Source organism: Phaethon aethereus, assembly GCF_964289735.1.
Source record: "Phaethon aethereus genome assembly, chromosome: 32".
NCBI lineage: Eukaryota > Metazoa > Chordata > Aves > Phaethontiformes > Phaethontidae > Phaethon > Phaethon aethereus.
The window spans coordinates 428,729-447,092 of record NC_138608.1 but is presented as its reverse complement, the minus strand read 5'-3'; the positions used below and the strand labels follow the sequence as shown (position 1 = coordinate 447,092).

General features: G+C 68.6%; 4 protein-coding genes across 4 annotated transcripts; 2 read left to right on the top strand and 2 right to left on the bottom strand.

Moving 5' to 3' along the window:
• The first annotated feature begins 54 nt into the window (after positions 1–54).
• Positions 55–2,223, top strand: PGLS (6-phosphogluconolactonase). The gene is made up of 5 exons (XM_082012174.1): positions 55–973; positions 1,050–1,157; positions 1,237–1,338; positions 1,725–1,865; positions 2,027–2,223. Exons 1-5 carry the CDS (start codon positions 704–706, stop codon positions 2,162–2,164), a joined length of 759 nt encoding a protein of 252 aa, XP_081868300.1. The 5' UTR covers positions 55–703; the 3' UTR covers positions 2,165–2,223.
• Positions 2,224–5,069: 2,846 nt separating this feature from the next.
• IER2 (immediate early response 2) lies at positions 5,070–6,016 on the bottom strand (the record flags this gene model as incomplete). The annotated part of the gene is made up of 2 exons (XM_082012159.1): positions 5,070–5,448; positions 5,895–6,016. The coding sequence occupies 2 exons, from the start codon at positions 6,014–6,016 to the stop codon at positions 5,070–5,072; spliced, it is 501 nt and encodes a 166-aa protein (XP_081868285.1).
• A 3,171-nt stretch (positions 6,017–9,187) lies between these two features.
• On the bottom strand, positions 9,188–12,062 carry NACC1 (nucleus accumbens associated 1; the record flags this gene model as incomplete). The annotated part of the gene is made up of 5 exons (XM_082012127.1): positions 9,188–9,447; positions 9,831–9,928; positions 10,039–10,144; positions 10,225–10,401; positions 11,174–12,062. 5 exons carry the CDS (start codon positions 12,060–12,062, stop codon positions 9,188–9,190), a joined length of 1,530 nt encoding a protein of 509 aa, XP_081868253.1.
• A 2,039-nt stretch (positions 12,063–14,101) lies between these two features.
• Positions 14,102–18,352, top strand: TRMT1 (tRNA methyltransferase 1; the record flags this gene model as incomplete). The annotated part of the gene is made up of 17 exons (XM_082012158.1): positions 14,102–14,123; positions 14,496–14,715; positions 14,959–15,014; positions 15,119–15,243; positions 15,317–15,504; positions 15,878–15,993; positions 16,075–16,187; positions 16,263–16,411; positions 16,501–16,584; positions 16,670–16,739; positions 16,820–16,954; positions 17,064–17,149; positions 17,385–17,493; positions 17,571–17,647; positions 17,746–17,865; positions 18,071–18,185; positions 18,281–18,352. The coding sequence occupies 17 exons, from the start codon at positions 14,102–14,104 to the stop codon at positions 18,350–18,352; spliced, it is 1,857 nt and encodes a 618-aa protein (XP_081868284.1).
• Between the last annotated feature and the right edge of the window lie 12 nt (positions 18,353–18,364).

Genomic DNA, 18,364 nt, shown 5'->3' with positions numbered 1-18,364 from the left:
GCCTTTTCAAGGAAAACGATGACTAATCGGAGGGCCGACGCTGGCAGGAAGCGATGGATTCCTGCAGGGTCCTCATGTCCCTGCTGGCGCTTCACTGTGTGCCTCGCCCGGCGTCTCCCTCCACTTAAAGCGCATTAACACCATCAGCCACTCCCTCCCTGAGCGCGGACGTCCCATTAACCTGCCTTTACACCTCTAGAGAGTATTTTTGTAACCACTACCTGCTCAGGGAGGAGTTTGATGGCCATATTTATTCATGGAGATACCGTGCCCCGCAGGGGCTTTGATCTGCTCTGTCTCCGAACTTTACTCACTTAGATGACTTTTAACCTCACTTGCGTTAGGTCATGTTTTAACTACCCGTGGGCCGTGCCCTTAGGGCTGGGGCTGTGAGGATGTTAAAAAACAACAACAAAAAAAAAACAACAAAAAAACCAAGCCTTTGGGTGCTGTGGTGGGTGGGAGCAGCCTTTGGGTTTACTCTCCCTCGGCCTTACGGAGCTTGGCTGGGGGTCTGTGCTTGGATTGTGGAGAAGCGAATACCGGGGTAAAGCTGCGTGAGCGTAACCCGCCTCTGCCTCCATTCTTCCGCCGGGGCGGGGGCCTGGCGGGCGCCGGGGAGGCCTAGGCCGCGGGTTGCTAGGCAACGCTGCGGCGCGCAGGGCGCGTCACTTCCTGCGCGCCGCGTCCGGCCGCCGCCGCCATGGCCGCGTCCGCGCCCCGCCGCGTCTCGGTGTTCCCGTCGCCGCAGGAGCTGGGCCCGGCCCTGGCGCAGCTGGTGGCCGAGCGGGCGGCGGGGGCCGGCGGGCGCTTCTCGCTGGGCCTCTCGGGAGGGAGCCTGGTGGGGATGCTCGCCCAGGCCCTGCCCGCCGTCGCCACAGGCCCCGCCGCCCCGGCCCGCTGGCTGGTGGCCTTCTGCGACGAGCGGCTGGTGCCGCCCGACCACCCGGAGAGCACCGCCGGGGCCTACGCGGTGAGTGGGGCCGGCCGGGGCAGCGGGGCCCTGCCGCCGTGCCCGCCCCTGACCGCTCTCCGCCCCCTCTCCGTAGGCCCAGCTGCTGCCGCGGCTGCCGGGCCCCGGGCCGCGGGTGCTGGCCCTCACCCCTGGGCTCGCCCCCTCCGCCGCCGCCGCTGACTACGCCGCGCAGCTCCGCCAGGTACCGGCGCCGGGGGAGCCGGGAGTCCGCGAGGAGAAGCGCCCTCCCGCCCCGGCTCCATCTTCCCTCCGCTCCGCAGGCGTTCCCGGGGGAGGACGTGCCCGTCTTCGACTTGCTGGTGCTGGGGGTCGGGCCGGACGGACACACTTGCTCCCTCTTCCCTGGCCACCCCCTGCTGCAGGTGAGCTCAGCCGCACCTCTGCCTCTCATGCGTGTCCGTGGGGATGCTCTCACGCCCTGTTTTCATCAGGCAACTCGCAAGTAGCATCCGTGCAGCAGTTCCTGATTTAGGGGTGCTGTGGTTTGACAAATAAAGAGGACGAGGGTGAAAAGAAAAGCTGATGTTGACTTAGCCCCCCTGCTTTCTTCTTTTAATTATTTTTTCTGAGTTTTGGGGCAACAAAAAGGCAATCTTGACTCGGGTGGAGCTGTGGAATGGTTGAGGACCCTCGGTCGCCCTCAGCAGCCATCACTCACCCCATTTATGGTCAGAGCCTGGATTGCTCCCCTGCTTGGGGTTTTTTTTTCCCCTCTTTTCATGGTTTTTTTTTTTTCCCACTTTGATAGGAGGAAGAGAAGATAGTTGCTGCTATTACTGACTCGCCGAAGCCGCCGCCGGAGCGAATAACATTAACGCTGCCCGTGCTGAATGCTGCACGGATGGTTGTGTTCGTGGCTACGGGGGAAGGCAAAGCTGCTGTTTTAAAGGTTTGGACCCAAACTGTTAATTTTGTCAATGAAAATCCAAGGTGTTTGGGGGGAATGAGCGATCGAGAGGTTTCAGTCAACCGCTGAAGCATTTTAGGAGCGGTTTGCAGTTCTCTTTCGCCAACGGCTTGGCTGAGATGCCAATCCCTCTCTCCCAACAGCGCATTTTGGAAGGTGATGAGGAAAACCCCCTTCCCGCCGCCCGCGTCCGGCCTTGCTCCGGGCAGCTGCGCTGGTTCCTGGATGAGTCGGCAGCCAAGGAGCTGACCGTCCCCGTCGAGAAACATTCCGTCTTGTAGAGCCGACTGCCGGGCCGGGCCCGGGTGACGGTAACTGCAGCACCAGCTGCGTGACATTCCAGGTGAAGAATGCAGCGTTTCTTCATAGTGCTCGGTTGTGGCGTAAAACACACTTCCCCCCTCTTTTTGGAGCAGATGGTGCTTTGCCGAACGCAAATTTCCATGTAATAATTCCTTCCGTTCAGTGGGGGCTGGGTGCCAGGCTGGAATTGCGCACGGTGACCACGTCATGTGGTTTGTGTCGGTCGCTGTGACGTGAAAGGGGTGCGCGATATTAAACATAGATTTCGGCTCTTCTGCTACTCGTTCTTTTTCCACCTGGCCACACTCTTCCCTAAGCGAGGGACTGGAGGAGGAGGCGTGGGGTTTGGGGTCTCATGACGTCGGCGATGTGAGGACGGACGGACAGACACTTGTCTGGAGCAGCTCTGGCTGTAGGGTGACACTCGGTTTCCCTCACTGGTTGGTTGGACATGCCTTTGTTAATCCTGACTTTAGCTCTGCTTTAGTTTTTGCCTAAAACTTAGCATCGGTGGCTCTTTCCTACCTGTTTTTTCACGCATCTGCGTGCGTAGCAGTGAGGTTTTAGCTTTCAGTAGCAAAGAACGTTTTGAGATTGCACGGTGTCTGTTGGTGCAGCAGGAAAGGAACAGTGTTCCTGTGCTGACAGACGAAGCTGCTGAGACAGAAAAGGCAGATGACTTTTAGGTTCTTAGGAAGCGCAGTGCTTCCCTGCTAGATCTGGGGAAATAAAAACAAGAATTGAGGTTCCTGGTGTCTTTCAGAGCCACGGCGTCAACAACTACTGGAGTACGAGCGCTTCGGCCTTTGTCAGCCAAGTGCCCGGGGTTCTGATTTGTCCCAGCCGTCCGTAGTCGTCTCTAGTGTCGCCGTTCTGGTGGGAGCGGTGAAGCAGACCTGGTTAGTGGCTGTTCTCGGTATCTCTGAATTAAGGAGATCTGGACAGAAACCATCAGGATTTGTAAGCTAAATATGAATGTGACTAAAACCAGGTTTGAATCTGCCCCATAGCTGAGCTCTGCGTCTTAAAAACGCAAAGCGATCCAGCAAAGCAGACGTGCACGGATGAGACTTTAAAACTCAAAATGTAAAGCAAATTTAAAATAATACTTAAAATAACATGATTCCCTGTTTGTGGACCTGACAAATGACGCGAGTTTGAGATGGTTTGGTAAACGTGAGTCCAAAAATGCGTGGTGGTAGATTTTCACACAGTTCATGTGAAGTTCATGGTGCCGTGTCTGTAGAAACCTGCTTCTCTTGCACGCAGCAGCGCCGTGTTACCCCGCAGCGATTCTGAAACCCTTTTCCGTCCGGCTTTATGGCTTTTTCTAAACTATCCCTTGTTGACTTCCTTGTATTAAAAGCTTTTGGGCTTTTTGATCAGCTTGAGGGCTGGGGCAAGCACTGAACATTTCTGCTCAGAGTTTCCTGTTTCTGCGCGTCCTGTGGGGCATGAAAAAGGTATCAAAAACCACCATTTGCGTAACGGTAAAGTGGCAGATTTTGTTCAGCTTGGCTAGGGAAGCGAGAGCAGGTGCAGAGCAGGGCTGTTTCCGTAATAGGCTCTCAAATTTGGAAATAACTCAGAATAAAAACCCCTCAGTCCTGAATTCCTCACCCCTTCATCCGGTTGTGGGGTATCTTGTGCGGGCAGTGGCCGGGAGGAGGACGAGGTGGGCAGGAGGTGGAGCGCAAATTTGGATCAAACCAAACGTGGAGTATCTTGTGCGGTCCACAGCGGGCCCCTGCCACATCTCAGGGCCCCGTGCACCATTGCACGGGCTCGCACGAGCCCACAGAGGCCCTGTGCAACAAGCCAGGGCCCCGTGCAAGGCCTCACGGGCTCGCACAAGGCTGCAGTGGGCCCATGCGCCATCCCATGGCCCTGCACAACACTCCTCGGCCCGTGCAAAGTCCTACGGCCCTGTGCGACATCCCACAGCCTTCCCGCAGAGCAGATACTGGGAGCACTGGGCAGGCTTTGGGGGGCACTGGGAGCACTGGGCAGGCTCCGGGCCCGTCAGTGGGAGCAGTGAGGGAGGTGTCAGGGGCTACTAGGAGTTACTGGGAACACTGGGCCGGCTTTGGGGGATACTGGGTGCACCGGGCAGGCTCAGGGAGGCCACTGGGAGCAAGGAGGTGTCAGGAGCCACTAGGAGTAACTGAGAGCACTGGGCAGGCTCAGGGAGGGCACTGGGAGCACTGGGCAGGCTGGGGGGAGGAGCACTGGGAGCAGTGAGGGAGGGGTCAGGGGCCAGCAGGAGTTACCGGCGCCCCCCCCGGTGCCGCGGGGATGGGGGGGGCCGCTAATGGGAACGCGAGCCGCCCCACACACACGCCCCCGCCCCCCCCCCGGCCCCAGGCATCCGCGCGCGCCCTGCCCCCTCCCGGCTCAACCCCGCGTGGGCAGCACGTGGAGCTTCCCGGAACCGGGGGCGGTTCCCCCGCCCCACTTCCCGTGGGGGTGGGAAAAACTGAGGCAGGGAGGAGCGGCGGGGCTGAGCCCCCCCCAAAGTTTGGGCTACGCCCCGAGCGATCCCGACCACCGCGAGACATCCGAGAACCCACCGCCGCCCCGCAAACCCCTTTGCCCCCCCCAGGTTGAGGAGGGGGGCACCGAGGATTGGCCCCTCCGCCTCCCCCACACCCCGCGGCAGCAGCTGCACAAAACCCACTTTTATTTCATTAACAAAATAATTAAACAAACGGGGGGGGGGGGGGGGCAGGGCCAGCCTGGAGCCCCCCCCAGCACGACACAACCGGTGACCCGGGAGCGCCCATCACGGCGGGGGGTGACCGCGGGGGGCCCACCGGGGGCCCCCAGAGTCCGTGTGTCCCCGGGGGGCCCGTGTGCGCGGGGCTCGGGGCTGCCCCGGGGGGCTCAGCACGCCCCGACGGCCCGGAGCAGGAGGCCGAAGGCGGCGGCGGGCGGCCCCGAGCAGCGGCCGGGCGGCCCCGGGGCCACCGGCGGCTCCTCCGCCTCCAGCCGCGCCCGTTTGCTCGGTACCGGCACCGGCGCCGGCCCGGCCGAGCCGCTGCTCCGCCGCTTGCGCCCGGCCCGCGCCGCCGGGGCGGCTCCGGGGCTCCGGGGGGCGGCGGGCGGAGCGCTCGGGCGGTCGCGGGGGGGCGGCAGCCTCGGAGCGCTCGGCGGGTCGCGGTACCGGCACGGGGCGTCCTGGAGGTGGTCCCGGTTCGCGGGGTCGGGGGCGCTGCGGGGGTCCGGGGCCGGTGGGCTCGGGGAGGCCCCCCGGTCCTGGGCGCTGCAAGGATCCGCGGTCGGTGGGCTCGAGGACGCCCCCCGGTCCTGGGCGCGGCGGGGATCCGCGGTCGGTGGGCTCGGGGAGGCCCCCCGGGCCTGGGCGCTGCGGGGGTCCGCGGTCGGTGGGCTCGAGGACGCCCCCGGTCCTGGGCGCGGCGGGGATCCGCGGTCGGTGGGCTCGAGGAGGCCCCCCGGTCCTGGGCGCTGCGGGGGTCCGGGGTCGGTGGGCTCGGGGAGGCCCCCCGGGCCTGGGCGCTGCGGGGGTCCGCGGTCGGTGGGCTCGGGGGGACTCCCCGGTCCTGGGCGCTGCGGGGGTCCACGGTCGATGGGCTCGGGGGGGGCCCCAGGCCCGGTGCGCACGGCGGGTCGCCGGGTGCCGTCCCCGGGGGGGTCCCCGCGGCGGCGGGGCCCGTCTCGGCGGCGGCGCGGGCGGCCAGGTAGCGGTACCGGGCGGCGCGGACGAGCAGCGAGAGCTGGAGGCTCCGGTGGAGGCGGAGGCCGCCGCGCTGCGCCCGGCAGCGGTAGAGCTTCCACACCGACACGGCCAGCAGCCGCTGCGCCTCCTCCATGGCGGCCCCGGGAGCGGAGTGCGGCGGCGCCGGCCCCGGCGCCGGGCTCTTATACCGGAGCTCCCCGCCCCCGCCCCCCCCGGCGCCGCATCCGGCCCCGGGGCGGCTCGTCCCGGCGGCGCCGGGGAGCGGAAATGCCGGGGGGGGGCGGGGAGCGCTGCCGGGGGGGGGGTCCCTGTGTTCCCATGGGGGGTTCCTGTGCCCCCCCGGGTTGAGGGGATCCCCCTGCTCCCATGGGGAGGGGATCCCCGTGCTCCCCTGGGGGCTCCCTCTGCTCCCCCGGGTTGAGGGGATCCCCGTGCTCCCATGCGGGGTGATCCCTGTGTTCCCATGGGGGGTCCCTCCCCCCCCAGGAGTGTGGGGGTCCTGTGCTCTCATGGGGGGTCTCCGTGTCCCCATGGGGGGTCCCTGCGGCCCCCGAGGCAGCAAGGGGAGGGGGGGAGGGCGGTGTTACACGGGGAACCCCCCCACACCTCCTTCCCGCGCGCCGCCCCGCCCCCGTGAGGTCACCCCGTGCCGTTTCCATGACTATATAAGGGACCCGTGACGACAGGAAGGGGAAGGGGGCGGGGCCGCGCGGGGGAGAGCCGCTTCCGCCTACCCAAATTAGGGCAAGGGGCGGGGCGCGCCGGAAGGAGGAGCGCCCCCCCTCCCCTCCCCGGCACCTACGCGCGTGCCGCCCGGGCAGCGGCCTTGCACGAGTGTTGCGCGAGCGTTGCGCGAGCCCCGGGCCTCGCACGAGTGTTGCACAAGCACCGGGCCTCGCACGAGCCCTGGGCTTCGCACGAGTGTTGCACGAGCACGGGCCTCGCCCGGGCAGCGGCCTTGCACGAGTGTTGCGCGAGCGTTGCGCGAGCCCCGGGCCTCGCACGAGTGTTGCACAAGCACCGGGCCTCGCACGAGCCCTGGGCTTCGCACGAGTGTTGCACGAGCACGGGCCTCGCACGAGCACCGGCCTTGCACGAGCCCTGGGCTTCACACGAGCGTCGCACAAGCACCGGGCCTCGCACGACTGTCGCCCCAGCACCGGGCCGGTGTGTGCACCGGGCCTCGCCCGAGCACTGCGCCTCGCACCCGCGCCGCTCGCCCGTGGACGCGTCCCGCACCCCCCCACGCCGCCACAGGCGGGAGGCGGGGGCTGTTACAAACCTCTGTGTTTTATTTATCATTATTAACATTTCTGCAGTCCCTCTCCGCTCTCGTACAGCAGTTCATGTGCAATTCTCCAGCGACTCGGGGGCACCGGGAACGGGCGTCTTGGCACTTCATAACACAGGACAGACACTGGCGGCCCCGGGGGGCGTGGGGGGCGGGGGGAGCGCAAGCCCGGGGGTGGGGGTCCATGCTGCCGAGACGCCGCCGCGCGCTCCCCTCCTCTGTACAGCTCTTGGGGTGGAAAAAAAGAAGAAAAAGGGGAAACGAAAAAGCCCGACCCTGTGGGGAGGGTGGAAATGGGGGCTGGGCTCGCTGAGCGCCCACGAGGCCTGGGGGGGCGGGGGTTGGGGGGGGGGGGCACAGCAGGGACCCCTTCACAGGGCTGAGACCGGTGCAACTCATCACAGGGGGAAAGACAGGGGGTGGGGCTGAGGCACGGGGCAAAGGGGAGGGATGGGGGGGAAGAACCCAGGCGTCCGGGATGGGGGTGGCCCTGTCCCGCCCCGGGCGGCGGGGAGGGGCCAGGGGGTTTGGCAGGGAGCGGTGAGACAGTGGAGACGCGGCTGGAGCCCGGGGCCGGGCAGCGGGTAAGGCACTTGACCGAACGTCAGGAGACCTGCTGGGGGGCTGCCGGGGGGACCGGACGCCAGGGTTCCCTCCCAGCCCCCCCAGGCTGCGCAGGAGGAGCCGCCAAATGGTGCCTCAGTTTCCCCCTCCGGGGCTTGGAGCAAAGGTCTGGTGCCGGGTTGGGGCGGGGGGGGGCAGAGCAGGGCTGGGGGGGTCCCTCTGTCCCTGCCTCCCCCATAGAGGTGGGATTCCAATCCGCGCCCCTCTCCCCACATCACCCCAGCCAGGACGCTCCTGGGGGGGTCCCGCGCCCCCCTCCCCGAGGCCAGACCCCCGGGGTGCTAACGAAGGAGGGGGCGAGGAGGAGGAACTGCTCCTTGGGGGAAGGTTTGGCCTTTAAACCCCTGGGAGGTCCCAGCCCTATGGCGGGGGCCACACACGGCCTCAGCTCTGTCACCCACTGCCCACGTCCCCGTCTGGCCAGAGTGGGGGGACATAGACAGGGGCCACCCCTCTTTCTGCCAGGGTTGGGGGAGCTGGGGATGAGGGGGGCACCTGGGCAGCACAGGGAGGGGACACGTGCCAGCGCCTGGGGAGAGATGCCACCCCTGGGGAGGGGACGGGGTGGGGGGGAACGTGGAGGGACACATGGACAGGGGACCCGGGAGGGGACACATGTGGTCACCTGGGGAGACTCTGGCCCCAGGGGGGACACGGGGGGACCTGGGGGACACATGCAGGCGCCGGGGGAGACGCCGGGACAGGGCGGGGGACCAGGGCAAACACGTGGGGTTGCCCAGAGAGATGCCGGGCCCCGGCGGGGAGGGGGACATGGGGGGACACATGCGGTTGCCTGCAGAGACAGTGGCCCCGGGAAGGGGCCACGGGGGACCCACGCGGGTGCCTGGAGAAATGTCGGCCCTGGGGAGGGGACCTGGGGGAGACATGGGGGCCCCCAGAGGCGACATGGGGCACCCGGGGGGGCCAGGAGAGACACGGGCCTCAGGGAGGGGACACGGGACCTCGTCCACTCGCGCCTGAGCGGGAAGCGGCACGGAACGAAAGCCCGAGCTGAGCAACGCCCCAGGCCCCCCGGCCCCAAAACCACTGTAGGGGGGTAGGCGGCCAGGCTGAGCTGAGCCGCTGCCACCCCCCAAGCCCCAAACCCCATGGGGAGGGGAGCGGGCCCCACGGCCAGGGTCCCACAGCGGCACAGGGCCCCCTCCAGGGGGATCTGTGCCCCTGGGGTGGGGCCCTAACCCCGGGGGGGGCCCTGCCCCAAGGGGGTGCCTGCCTGGGGGAGTTCCCTACACCCACACGGGTCCCTACACCATCACGAGGCCCTACCCCGCACAGGTGCCCACCGGGCAGGGGTCCCTCCCCACCCACAGGGCCCTACTGGAGGGGGTCCCTCCCCGGCGGGGGTCCCCAGGGGGGCCGGGGCGGGGGTCACTGCAGGCCCTCCCCCGGGGCGCCCGCCTCGCCCTCGTGGCCACTGGCCTCGAAGGCCGGCTCGGGGCCCATGATGTCGGGCTCCAGCTTGCCGGTGTCGTTGATGAAGGAGGTGTAGGAGTCGCCCTCGGCCATCAGCAGCTTCAGCTTCGGGATCCAGCTCTTGCGCACGACACGCCGGGCGTTGGTGCACATGTCGGCAGCGATGGCGTTCATCTCGCTCTCCTTGAAGTTGGGCGCAAAGTTCTGGCAGTAAACTTGATGGGGGGGACGGGGACAGGGTCACACACAGCCCTCCGCGCATCTCCCCGTCTGCCATCGCCCCCCCCAGGGAGTCTCAGGTGTCTCATAGCGAGGTTTCGCTCAGGGACCCAAAGCCTGTGTCTCGCCCCGTTTCACAGCCGGACCACCTGCCCCCACAGACCCCCAGCACTGGGGCCTGCCCTGGCCCCTATCGCCCCCTCTCTCTGGGGTCCCCCAGCCCTGGGGTCTGCCCTGATCCCTGTGCCCTGGCATTCCCTCTTCATGGGGGTCTCCCAGCCCTGGGCTCCCCCTGTCCCTAGAGCTCCTCCGATCCTCTTTCCCTGCTGTACCCCAGCCCGGGGGTCCCACCTCTGCCCCGGGGTGTCCCCCCACTCACACTTGACGGCGTGCAGGACCCGGCTGTCCAACGGCTTCCGGCTGGGGTCGTTGGTGGATGAGCGGATGCCTGTGCCACAGCTGTTGGCCAGGGTGTTCCTGGCGAGGGGCAAAAAATGGGGTGAGAACCCTGGTGCCTGGCCCCCTCTGCTCCTGTGGGACCCAAAACCAGGCTGGACGGAGAAGCCAGACACCCCAGCCCAACTCACCGGTCAAAGAAGGATGCCAGGAGCCTCCGCAGGAGAACTTTGTGCCGCGTCCCCGCGCTGACGTGGCAGTTCATCAGCTGCGCCCGTGTGATGTAGACATTGGTGCCTGGGAGGACATTGGGGGTGAGCGGAGCCGGGCACCCCATGCGGACCCCCACCCCACGGGGACCCCCACCCCGGGAGTACCTGTGACGAGCTCCAGCTTCTCGGCGGGGTCTCCCTCATCATAGAGCTTGGGGTGGCAGCGGTTCCCAATCTGGTTGATGAGCTCGGCCGGCAGCGAGGCCAGGTCCTGCCGCACCCGCACCCGGTTGCGCGACTCCGAGGTGGCCTGGTCTGGCAGCGCCTCCACCTTCTCCGCGGCTGGAGGGGACACAGAGGGGGGTCAACTGGGCCCAGACCCTGGGGCTCCCACCTCACCTCCCGCCCCACCTCGCCGTGGGGCTCTGGAGCAGCCCCCGAGGGAACACGGGGAGGGGAGATGAGGACACGGTGACAGCTCAGCATATGGCCACGTGCTCCCCATAACCATCACCTGGGGGTGGAGACCCACCAGGCCATGCCCCTACACAAGCCCCACCCACGGGGTGGAGCCCAAGAGGCCACACCCACCACCCATTTCCTGGACTGGAGCTTCATCTGGCTCCTCCACACCTGCAGCCACACCCGAAAGGATATGGGGACATGAGCCACACCCAGAGGTGGAGCATCAAACCTCTCCACCCCCTTTGGCTCCACCCCCATGCCACAGAAGCCCCATCTTCTTCCAACCACGCCCCCAATGGAGGTGGAGCCTCAGGTGACCCCACCCACTTTCTCCAAACCACACCCCCTCCCCAGATGGCACCTCCCTCAGCCACAGCCCTTCCCAGACCACACCCCTCAGCTGACCATTTGCCCTGTGGGTGGAGCCTCTGTTGACCACACCCCTCCCCAGCCATGCCCAAGGCTGTGCACTGGGTGACTGCTGCGTAGGTGGTGCCTCAGTTGACCACTCCCCCCATGGGCGGTGCCTCAAATGACCACACCCCTGGGATGGAACCTCATCTGCCCTCACACCATGGGGGGAGCCTCGGCAGGCCACGCCCTGCAGGCGGAGCCTCCCGACCACACCCCCCGGTGGGCGGAGCCTCACCTGCCTGCCCTACATTCATCATGCTGTACATGGTGTACATGTTGCAGATCTGGCGGTACTGCTCGTCAGAGCCTTCCTCGCCCCCGTCCTCCTCCTCGTCCTCCTCGTTGTGGAAGGAGCCGGGGCTGTCGCTCGTGTAGGCGCTGGACGTGCCCCCGGGGCTGGTCTGGTCAGCTGCGCTGGGGCCGGGTGCCGCCGCCGCCGCCGCGGCCGGCCCCGCCGCTGCGGCCGGGGCAGGGGGCTGCGGCTGGCGGCCCGGCTCGGGCGCCGAGAACTTGGCCATCTTGCGGCTGCCATTGCCGCCAGCGGCGCCGTCCTTGGGGCCGCCGTCCCAGAGGCGCTTGACCACGAAGGTGCACTGCACCCCGTCGGGCTCGCCCTGCTCCGTCTTCACCCGCGAGACCAAGGGGAGGGCGGCAGCGCCCGAGGGCCACCCCGAGGTCTGGGCCACAGGGCTCTGGGGCTCGGAGGAGGGCGCCTCCTCGCCGTGCAGCCCCTGCGAGTCGCAGCTGGGCGAGCTGACCTTAAGAAAGAACTCAGTCCCCTTCTCCATGATCTCCTGGATCTGCAGGAAGCCAGCGGTGTACATCAGCAGGAACTGGTCGCCCACGTTCATGCTGAGCCGCCCCGTGTAGCAGAAGCTGAGGATCTGCTGGAAGGACTGGGGCTGGACGGCGGCCGGCAGCTCCACCACCGCGCTCTTGCTGCTGTTGAAAAGGTCCCGGAAGTAGGAGCTGCTGGCGGCCAGCACGGCCCGGTGCGCCTTGAACGCGTGGCCCTTCACCACCACCGAGACGTCGCAGTACAGCCCCTGCAGCCGCTGCTCGTTCAGGCACTCCAGGATGCTGTTCCCAAAGTTGGGGATCTCCATCTGCAGCGTCTGAGCCATCACGGGAGCCGACGGGGGCCTGCGGGGACAGGAACCAGGGGTGACAAGGAGCGGGATGGACAGGTAAGGACAGGGACCCAGGGAGTGGGGCAGACATGGGGAACATGGGGACAGGGATACACAAGGAGTGAGGCAGATGTGCGGGACACGCAGGGACAGGGAGTAAGATAGGCACAGAGGACATGTGGGAACACGGGGACCAGGGGACATGGGGAAGGGGGGCAGACATGGGGGACATGTGGGAACAGGGACCCAGGGAGCAGTACAGGAGCACAAGGGACAGGTAGGTGGGGGCAGGGACATTGGGGGACACACACAGCGGTGATGGGCAGCAGAGCAGGGACACGGGGACAGGGGGAGAGGCACCAGGAGGGACCAAGGACAGGCACAGAGGACGAAAGATGGACAGACCAGGCACAGGAGTTAGACACGGCCCTACCGCAGTCCAGCACCACCCCCCAGCAGAGCTCAGCTGGGAACCCCAGGTTTCCCACCCCCATCTGGGGCTGCCCTGTGGCCACAGGAACAACCCCACATCCTGGGCGGGGGGGCTGAAAAATGTGGCTGGAGAAACCCCCCCGGTGGAGCATTACGAAGTGGGGGTGCCCCAGGGGGGTCTGAGCCCCCAGTGATTGGGGAAGGGAGAGGGGAGTGGCGAGGCCGGATGGTCACACAGACACGAGGTGGGTGAAGCAGCAGCAAAGTTGTGACTTCCCCTTTTGGGGTGGTATTTGGGGGATCCCTGCCTCAGGGTGGGGGGCTGCCTTAGCCACAGGGACTCTCAGGTGTCCCCAAGCCTGGGGACATGGGGGTGCTCAGGTCAAGGGTCTCAGCCTAATGGGGGTGGGTCCCAGGCCTGGTGAATATGGGGCATCCCCCCCCCGGGGTGGAGAGGGGGGAGGGGGTTCCCCCGGCCCGGGGAGGACAAGGGGGTCCCCAGCATTTGAGGGAGGCAGGGGGGAACCTGCAGTTTAGGCAGATTCTAGTCCTTGGGGGGGGGGGGGGTGTCCCCAACATTCAGAGGCACAGACCCCCCTATTCCGGGGAGAACAAGGTTTCCCCATCTGGCGGGGGGGTGGCCAGAGGGGACCCCGCTGCCTGGATTGGGGATAGAGGGGACCCCCAGTCCTTAGGGGGTGGGACAGGGGTGACCCACGAGCCCTTGGAGGGGGCAGTGAGGGGGGATCCCCCAGCCTGGGGGACGCAACGGGGAGGGCCCCAAATTGGGGGGGGGGGGGGAGAGGGATCGGTAAATACCCCAGTCCAGGGGGGCGAGCGGGGAGACCCCAAAACCCGGGGTGGGGGGAGCGCAGAGGGGGCCCCAAGTACCGCGGGGGGAGGGGGGAACTGCATTCCCTCGGGAACGGGGGGGGCGCAGGGGGATCCCCCAAGCCGGGGGGCGGGAAGGTGCCGCAGGCCCAGAGAAACGGGGGGGGGGAGCAGGCCCGGGGGGGGGGAGGGGGGCGAGGCCTGCGGGGGAGGGGCAGACCCGGGGAGGCGGGGCGGTGGCGGGCCCGGGGGAAGTCCCCGCCTTACCGGAGGCCGGGGGGGGGCTGCGCTGCGGCTCCGGCCGCTCCCGGTGCCGCTGCCGGTGCCCGTCCCCGTCCCCGCCGCGCTCAGCGGCCATTCATTGTGCGGCAGGCGCGATCAGCCGAGCGCCGAGCGCCGCACCGCCCGGCGCGGCGCCCGCGCATGCGCACCCGCCGCAGGCACGGCCAGCCGAGTACCGAGCGGACCCCTGCTGACCCCCGCCCTCCCACCGGGGAACCGGCAGGGAGGGGCGGGGGGCGAGGGGACACGCAGAACCACGGGTGTCCCTGCCTCCCCGCGGGGTCAGCTGGGCCGCCCAGGCCGGATCCCGGCGGGACCAGGCCGGGGTCCCTCTCGTGGGACGCCCCGCCCCGGGGCCTGGCGTCGCGGCCGCGTCAGGAGCGGGCGGAGCCTTTCCGGCCCTCGCGAGGCGCCGTCTGCCGCGGGTCACGTGACCGCGCCCGGCCCGCCGCAACATGGCGGCGCCCATCTGAGGGGCGGTGCGGAGGATGCGCGTGGCGGCGCGGGCGGGTGAGGGGGGGGGGGGGGTTACCGGCGGGGGTGGGGTGGGGCGGAGTGTGAAAGGGGGCGGGGGCTGAAGGGGGCGGAGCCTGGCGGGGCGCGTGCAGGGTTTCGGGGCGCCCGGCCTTGTCCCGTGCCACGTGTTGGGGGGGGGTTGCGTCCCCTCCGCCCCCCCCCGGCCCCTCTGGGGGCTCCGTGTACCCCGCGGTGGGAACACTCCCCCCCCCCCCACCGTGTACCCCCTCCCGCCTTCCCGGGCCTCGCCTCCTGCTCCCGCTTTGCGGGGCTCCCCCCATTTCCCCGGACCCCCCAAAACCCGCCCCGTCCCCCCCCGGGGCCGCTCCGGTGCAGCGTTAACCACCTTCCCCCCCCCCCCGCCAGCGGCCGCCCTCAGCACCCTGCGCGGAGCCAGACCGGGGCCCCCCCGCGGCCCCCCCGCCATGGACGGGGCCTCCCCCAACGGCTCCGGGCCCCCCCCGGGCGCCGGGGACCCCCCCGCGGCCGGCGAGACGCTGGTGTCCGAGGGCCGAGCTACCATCCTCTTCCCCAGCGCCAACGAGGTCTTCTACAACCCCGTGCAGGGCTTCAACCGCGACCTGACGTGAGCGGCCGGGGGGCCGGGGGGCTCGGGGCTGTCCTGGCAGCGGCATGGGGGCGCGGGGCGGGGGGCACGGAGTTGTCTCATGGCGTCCCGGGGGCGTCCCGGGGGCTCCGGGCTGTCCCAGGAGATCCCCGAGGGGCTGCGGGGTGTCCTGGGGGAGATTGTGGGGGGCTCTGAGCTGCCCCGGGGGGGCTCGGGGCCGACCCGCCCCCCAGATGGGCCCCTGACACTGCATCCCCCCAGCTGTGCCGTCGTGACGGAGTTCGCTCGGCTCCAGCTGCAGCCGAAGGGGATCCGGGGTAGGTACCATCTCGGGGTCCCCGTCCCCTGGGCTCCCCCTCAGCCCCATCCTCGGGGTCCCTGTCCCTTGGCCTCTGCTCTGCCACCCCCCCCCCTTTTCCAGTCGTCCTCCCCGGGGAGGAGAAGATGGAGGCAGGCGGCCCGGGATCGCCAGGGGATGGGGACACGGTGCCGGCGCCTGACGGCACCCAGGCCCTGCGGACGGCAAAGCCGGGAGAAGTGTGCGAGGTGCGGGGCGGGGGGCTGCAGGGAGGGGGGGGGGGCTGCCGTGTCCCCCGTCGGCATCGCCCTCTCCCCGCAGGGAGGGCTGCGCGTCCTGGAGGCGCTGGCGGCCTCGGGGCTCCGCTCCATCCGCTTCGCCAAGGAGGTGCCGGGGCTGCGGGCCGTGGTGGCCAACGACTTCTCGGCCCGGGCGGTGGAGCTGATGAACCGCAACGTGGCCTTGAACGGGGTGGGGGACCTGGTGGCCCCCCGCATGGCCGACGCCAGGTACCCCCTCCGCGCTGCTCCCTGGCAGCCCACCCCGGAGCCTGCCGGGGAGCGGGACGCCGGGGCTCACCCCCCAGCGCCCTCGGGCCGCCCTGCCCGTGGCTCCCACCGCCCCGGTGCTCTCCCACCTGTGCTGGGGGGTCCCAGCATCCCCACAGCGGGGGGCTAGAGGGGACATTCTGTCCCCCTGCCCTAAGGGATGCAGCCCCGAAGCAGGGCTGGTTGGTGGGCACCCCACCGAGCCCCTCCCAGTGCGTGCTGGGCAGGGGCCGTGGCTCCTGTGGGGTTTCCTCGAGGGCCAGGGTGGGACTGGGACCCCCAGGGGGCCGGCTGGGGTCCCCGTTGCTCCAGGACCCCCCTTTCCCCCCCCGAGAATGCTGATGTACCAGTGCAAGGCGGACAGGGAGCCCTTCGACGTGATCGACCTGGACCCCTACGGCAGCCCCGCGCCCTTCCTGGACGCCGCCGTGCAGGCTGCGAGCGAAGGAGGCGAGTGGCGGCCGCCGGGGAGGGGGAGGCCACCCGGGGGGGTCCCGGCTGCCTGGGTCCTGACCCCCCCTCCCCGGCCAGGGCTGCTCTGCGTCACCTGCACGGACATGGGCGTGATGGCGGGGAACAGCGCCGAGACGTGTTACAGCAAGTACGGGGCCACGTCCCTCAAGGGCAAGTTCTGCCACGAGATGGTGAGTCCCCTGGGGAGGGGGGGGTGGGCCAGAGACCCCCGTGCTCCTGCCGACCCCCGTGCCCCCCCCCTCCAGGCCCTCCGCATCATCCTGCACAGCCTGGACAGCCGCGCCAACTGCTACCAGCGCTTCATCGTGCCGCTGCTCTCCGTCAGCGCCGACTTCTACATCCGCGTCTTCGTGCGGGTCTTCACGGGGCAGGCGAAGGTGAAAGCCTCGGCCAGGTGAGGGGGGGAACGGGTGGAGGGCTATGGCGGGGGGGGGGGGGGTCTGCGTCCTCACGCTGCCCCTGACCCCCTCCTTGTCCTGGCAGCAAGCAGGCGCTCGTGTACCACTGCGTGGGCTGCGGCACCCACCACCTCCAGCGCCTGGGCAAGGTCACGAGCCACGGCAGCGGGTACGGCGGGGACCCGTGATGGTGGGGCGGGGGGGGGGCTCCACGACGCGGGGGCGCTGCTGACCCCTTGGCTTTCCCCTTCCAGCTTCAAGTATGGGGCAGCCACGGGGCCGCCCGTGGGTCCCACCTGCGAGTTCTGCCAGCAGCGGCACCAGGTGGGTGCACGTCCCCCTGGCCCCCATCCCCTCTGTGCCCCCCCCCCCCCACGCTGACCCCCTCATCATGTCCCCCGCAGCTGGGTGGCCCCATGTGGGCCGAGCCCCTCCACGACCCGGCCTTCGTGGGGCGGGTGCTGGCGGCGCTGGGGAGCAGCCCCGGGCGCTTCCAGACCGAGGAGCGGATGCGGGGGATGCTCAGCGTCGTCACCGAGGTACCGGGACGGGGGACAGGGAGGGGAGCAGCCCCGGGACGGGGGCTCCAGCAGCCCCATGGCCCTCGATTTTGGGGCCGGCGTTGACTCTGCCGCTCCCCGCGGGCAGGAGCTCGGCGATGTGCCCCTCTACTACACCCTCGATGGCCTCAGCAGCACCATCCACTGCAACACCCCGTCCCTGCTGCAGTTCAGGTAGGGGCACCCCAACCTCCCCCCCGCACCTGGGGGCGGCCACAGCCCCCCAAAATCCTGGGGCTGGGGCACCCTGAACCCCCAGAGCCCCCCAAAGCCCCTGGGGCACCCCAAAGCCCCCTGCCCCTCCTGTTCGGGCACCCCAAATGTCCCATCCTCTCGTTCGATCCCTGTGAATCCTCCACCTCCTGCCCCCACCCCCCCGGCTCCCCAAGCCTGACCCCCCGCCCCCCAGGTCCGCCCTCCTGCACGCCGGCTACCGCGTGTCGCTCTCCCACGCCTGCAAGAACGCCGTCAAGACGGACGCACCACCCAACGTGCTCTGGGACATCATGCGCTGCTGGGTGAGGAGGGGGCTCGGGAAGCCCCCGGCACCCCCACCCTGGGGCCAAGCTGAACGCCCCCTCCTCATCTCCCCCAGGCCAAGATCCACCCCGTGAAGCGCGAGCGGCTCGCGGAGACCAGCCCGGCTGCCCGCATTCTCGCCGTGGAGCCCACGTACGACTCTGCAGCAGCCCTGCCGCCAGCGCAGGGACACGGGGGACCGTGCCGATGCCCCGAATCGGGCCTGATGCCCCTGCCTTCGCTCCCCCCAGGCTCCAGGCTTCCTTCGCCCTCCGTGACGATGCCAACCCCAGCTCCCGAAAACGGGGCTTGAAGCGGTTCCCAGAAAACCCCGAAGCCTTTTGGGGTCCCAAAGCCAGGGCTAAGGCTGGGTAAGGGGCAGGGGGGGCTTCCCGGGTGTCTGATTGAGGGGTTGGGCTTCCAGCAGCCGCCCTCAAACTGTCTCGAAGAGCCCCGCCATGTTTTTCCAGGACAGAGGATAAAGAGACAAAAAAAAAACGAGGCGGGGAAGGGGCCCTTGTTCTCTCCTTTCAGGGGGGCAGCCCTCTGCCCCCCTCACCCCACACTCCCCCCCAGGGGCGGCATCTCTCCCTCCCTGCAGGAGAAGCGGAAGCGACACCAGAACAAACGGACGGAGCGGGCGGACGATAGCACCAGCCTAAAGAACTTCCCCTGCAAACGTTTCAGGGAGGTGGGTCAGGGTGGGGAACAAGGCGGGGGGGCCCTGGGAACGGGGGGGGGGCTGGGGCAGGGCCCAGCCCCCTCACCCCCCTCCCTCTCCCCCAGGGAAACTGCTCCTTGGGAGCCCAGTGCTGTTACTCGCACGAGGGGGGGGCCCCAGCCGCCCCCCCGCCCTGACGCCGCGTCTCC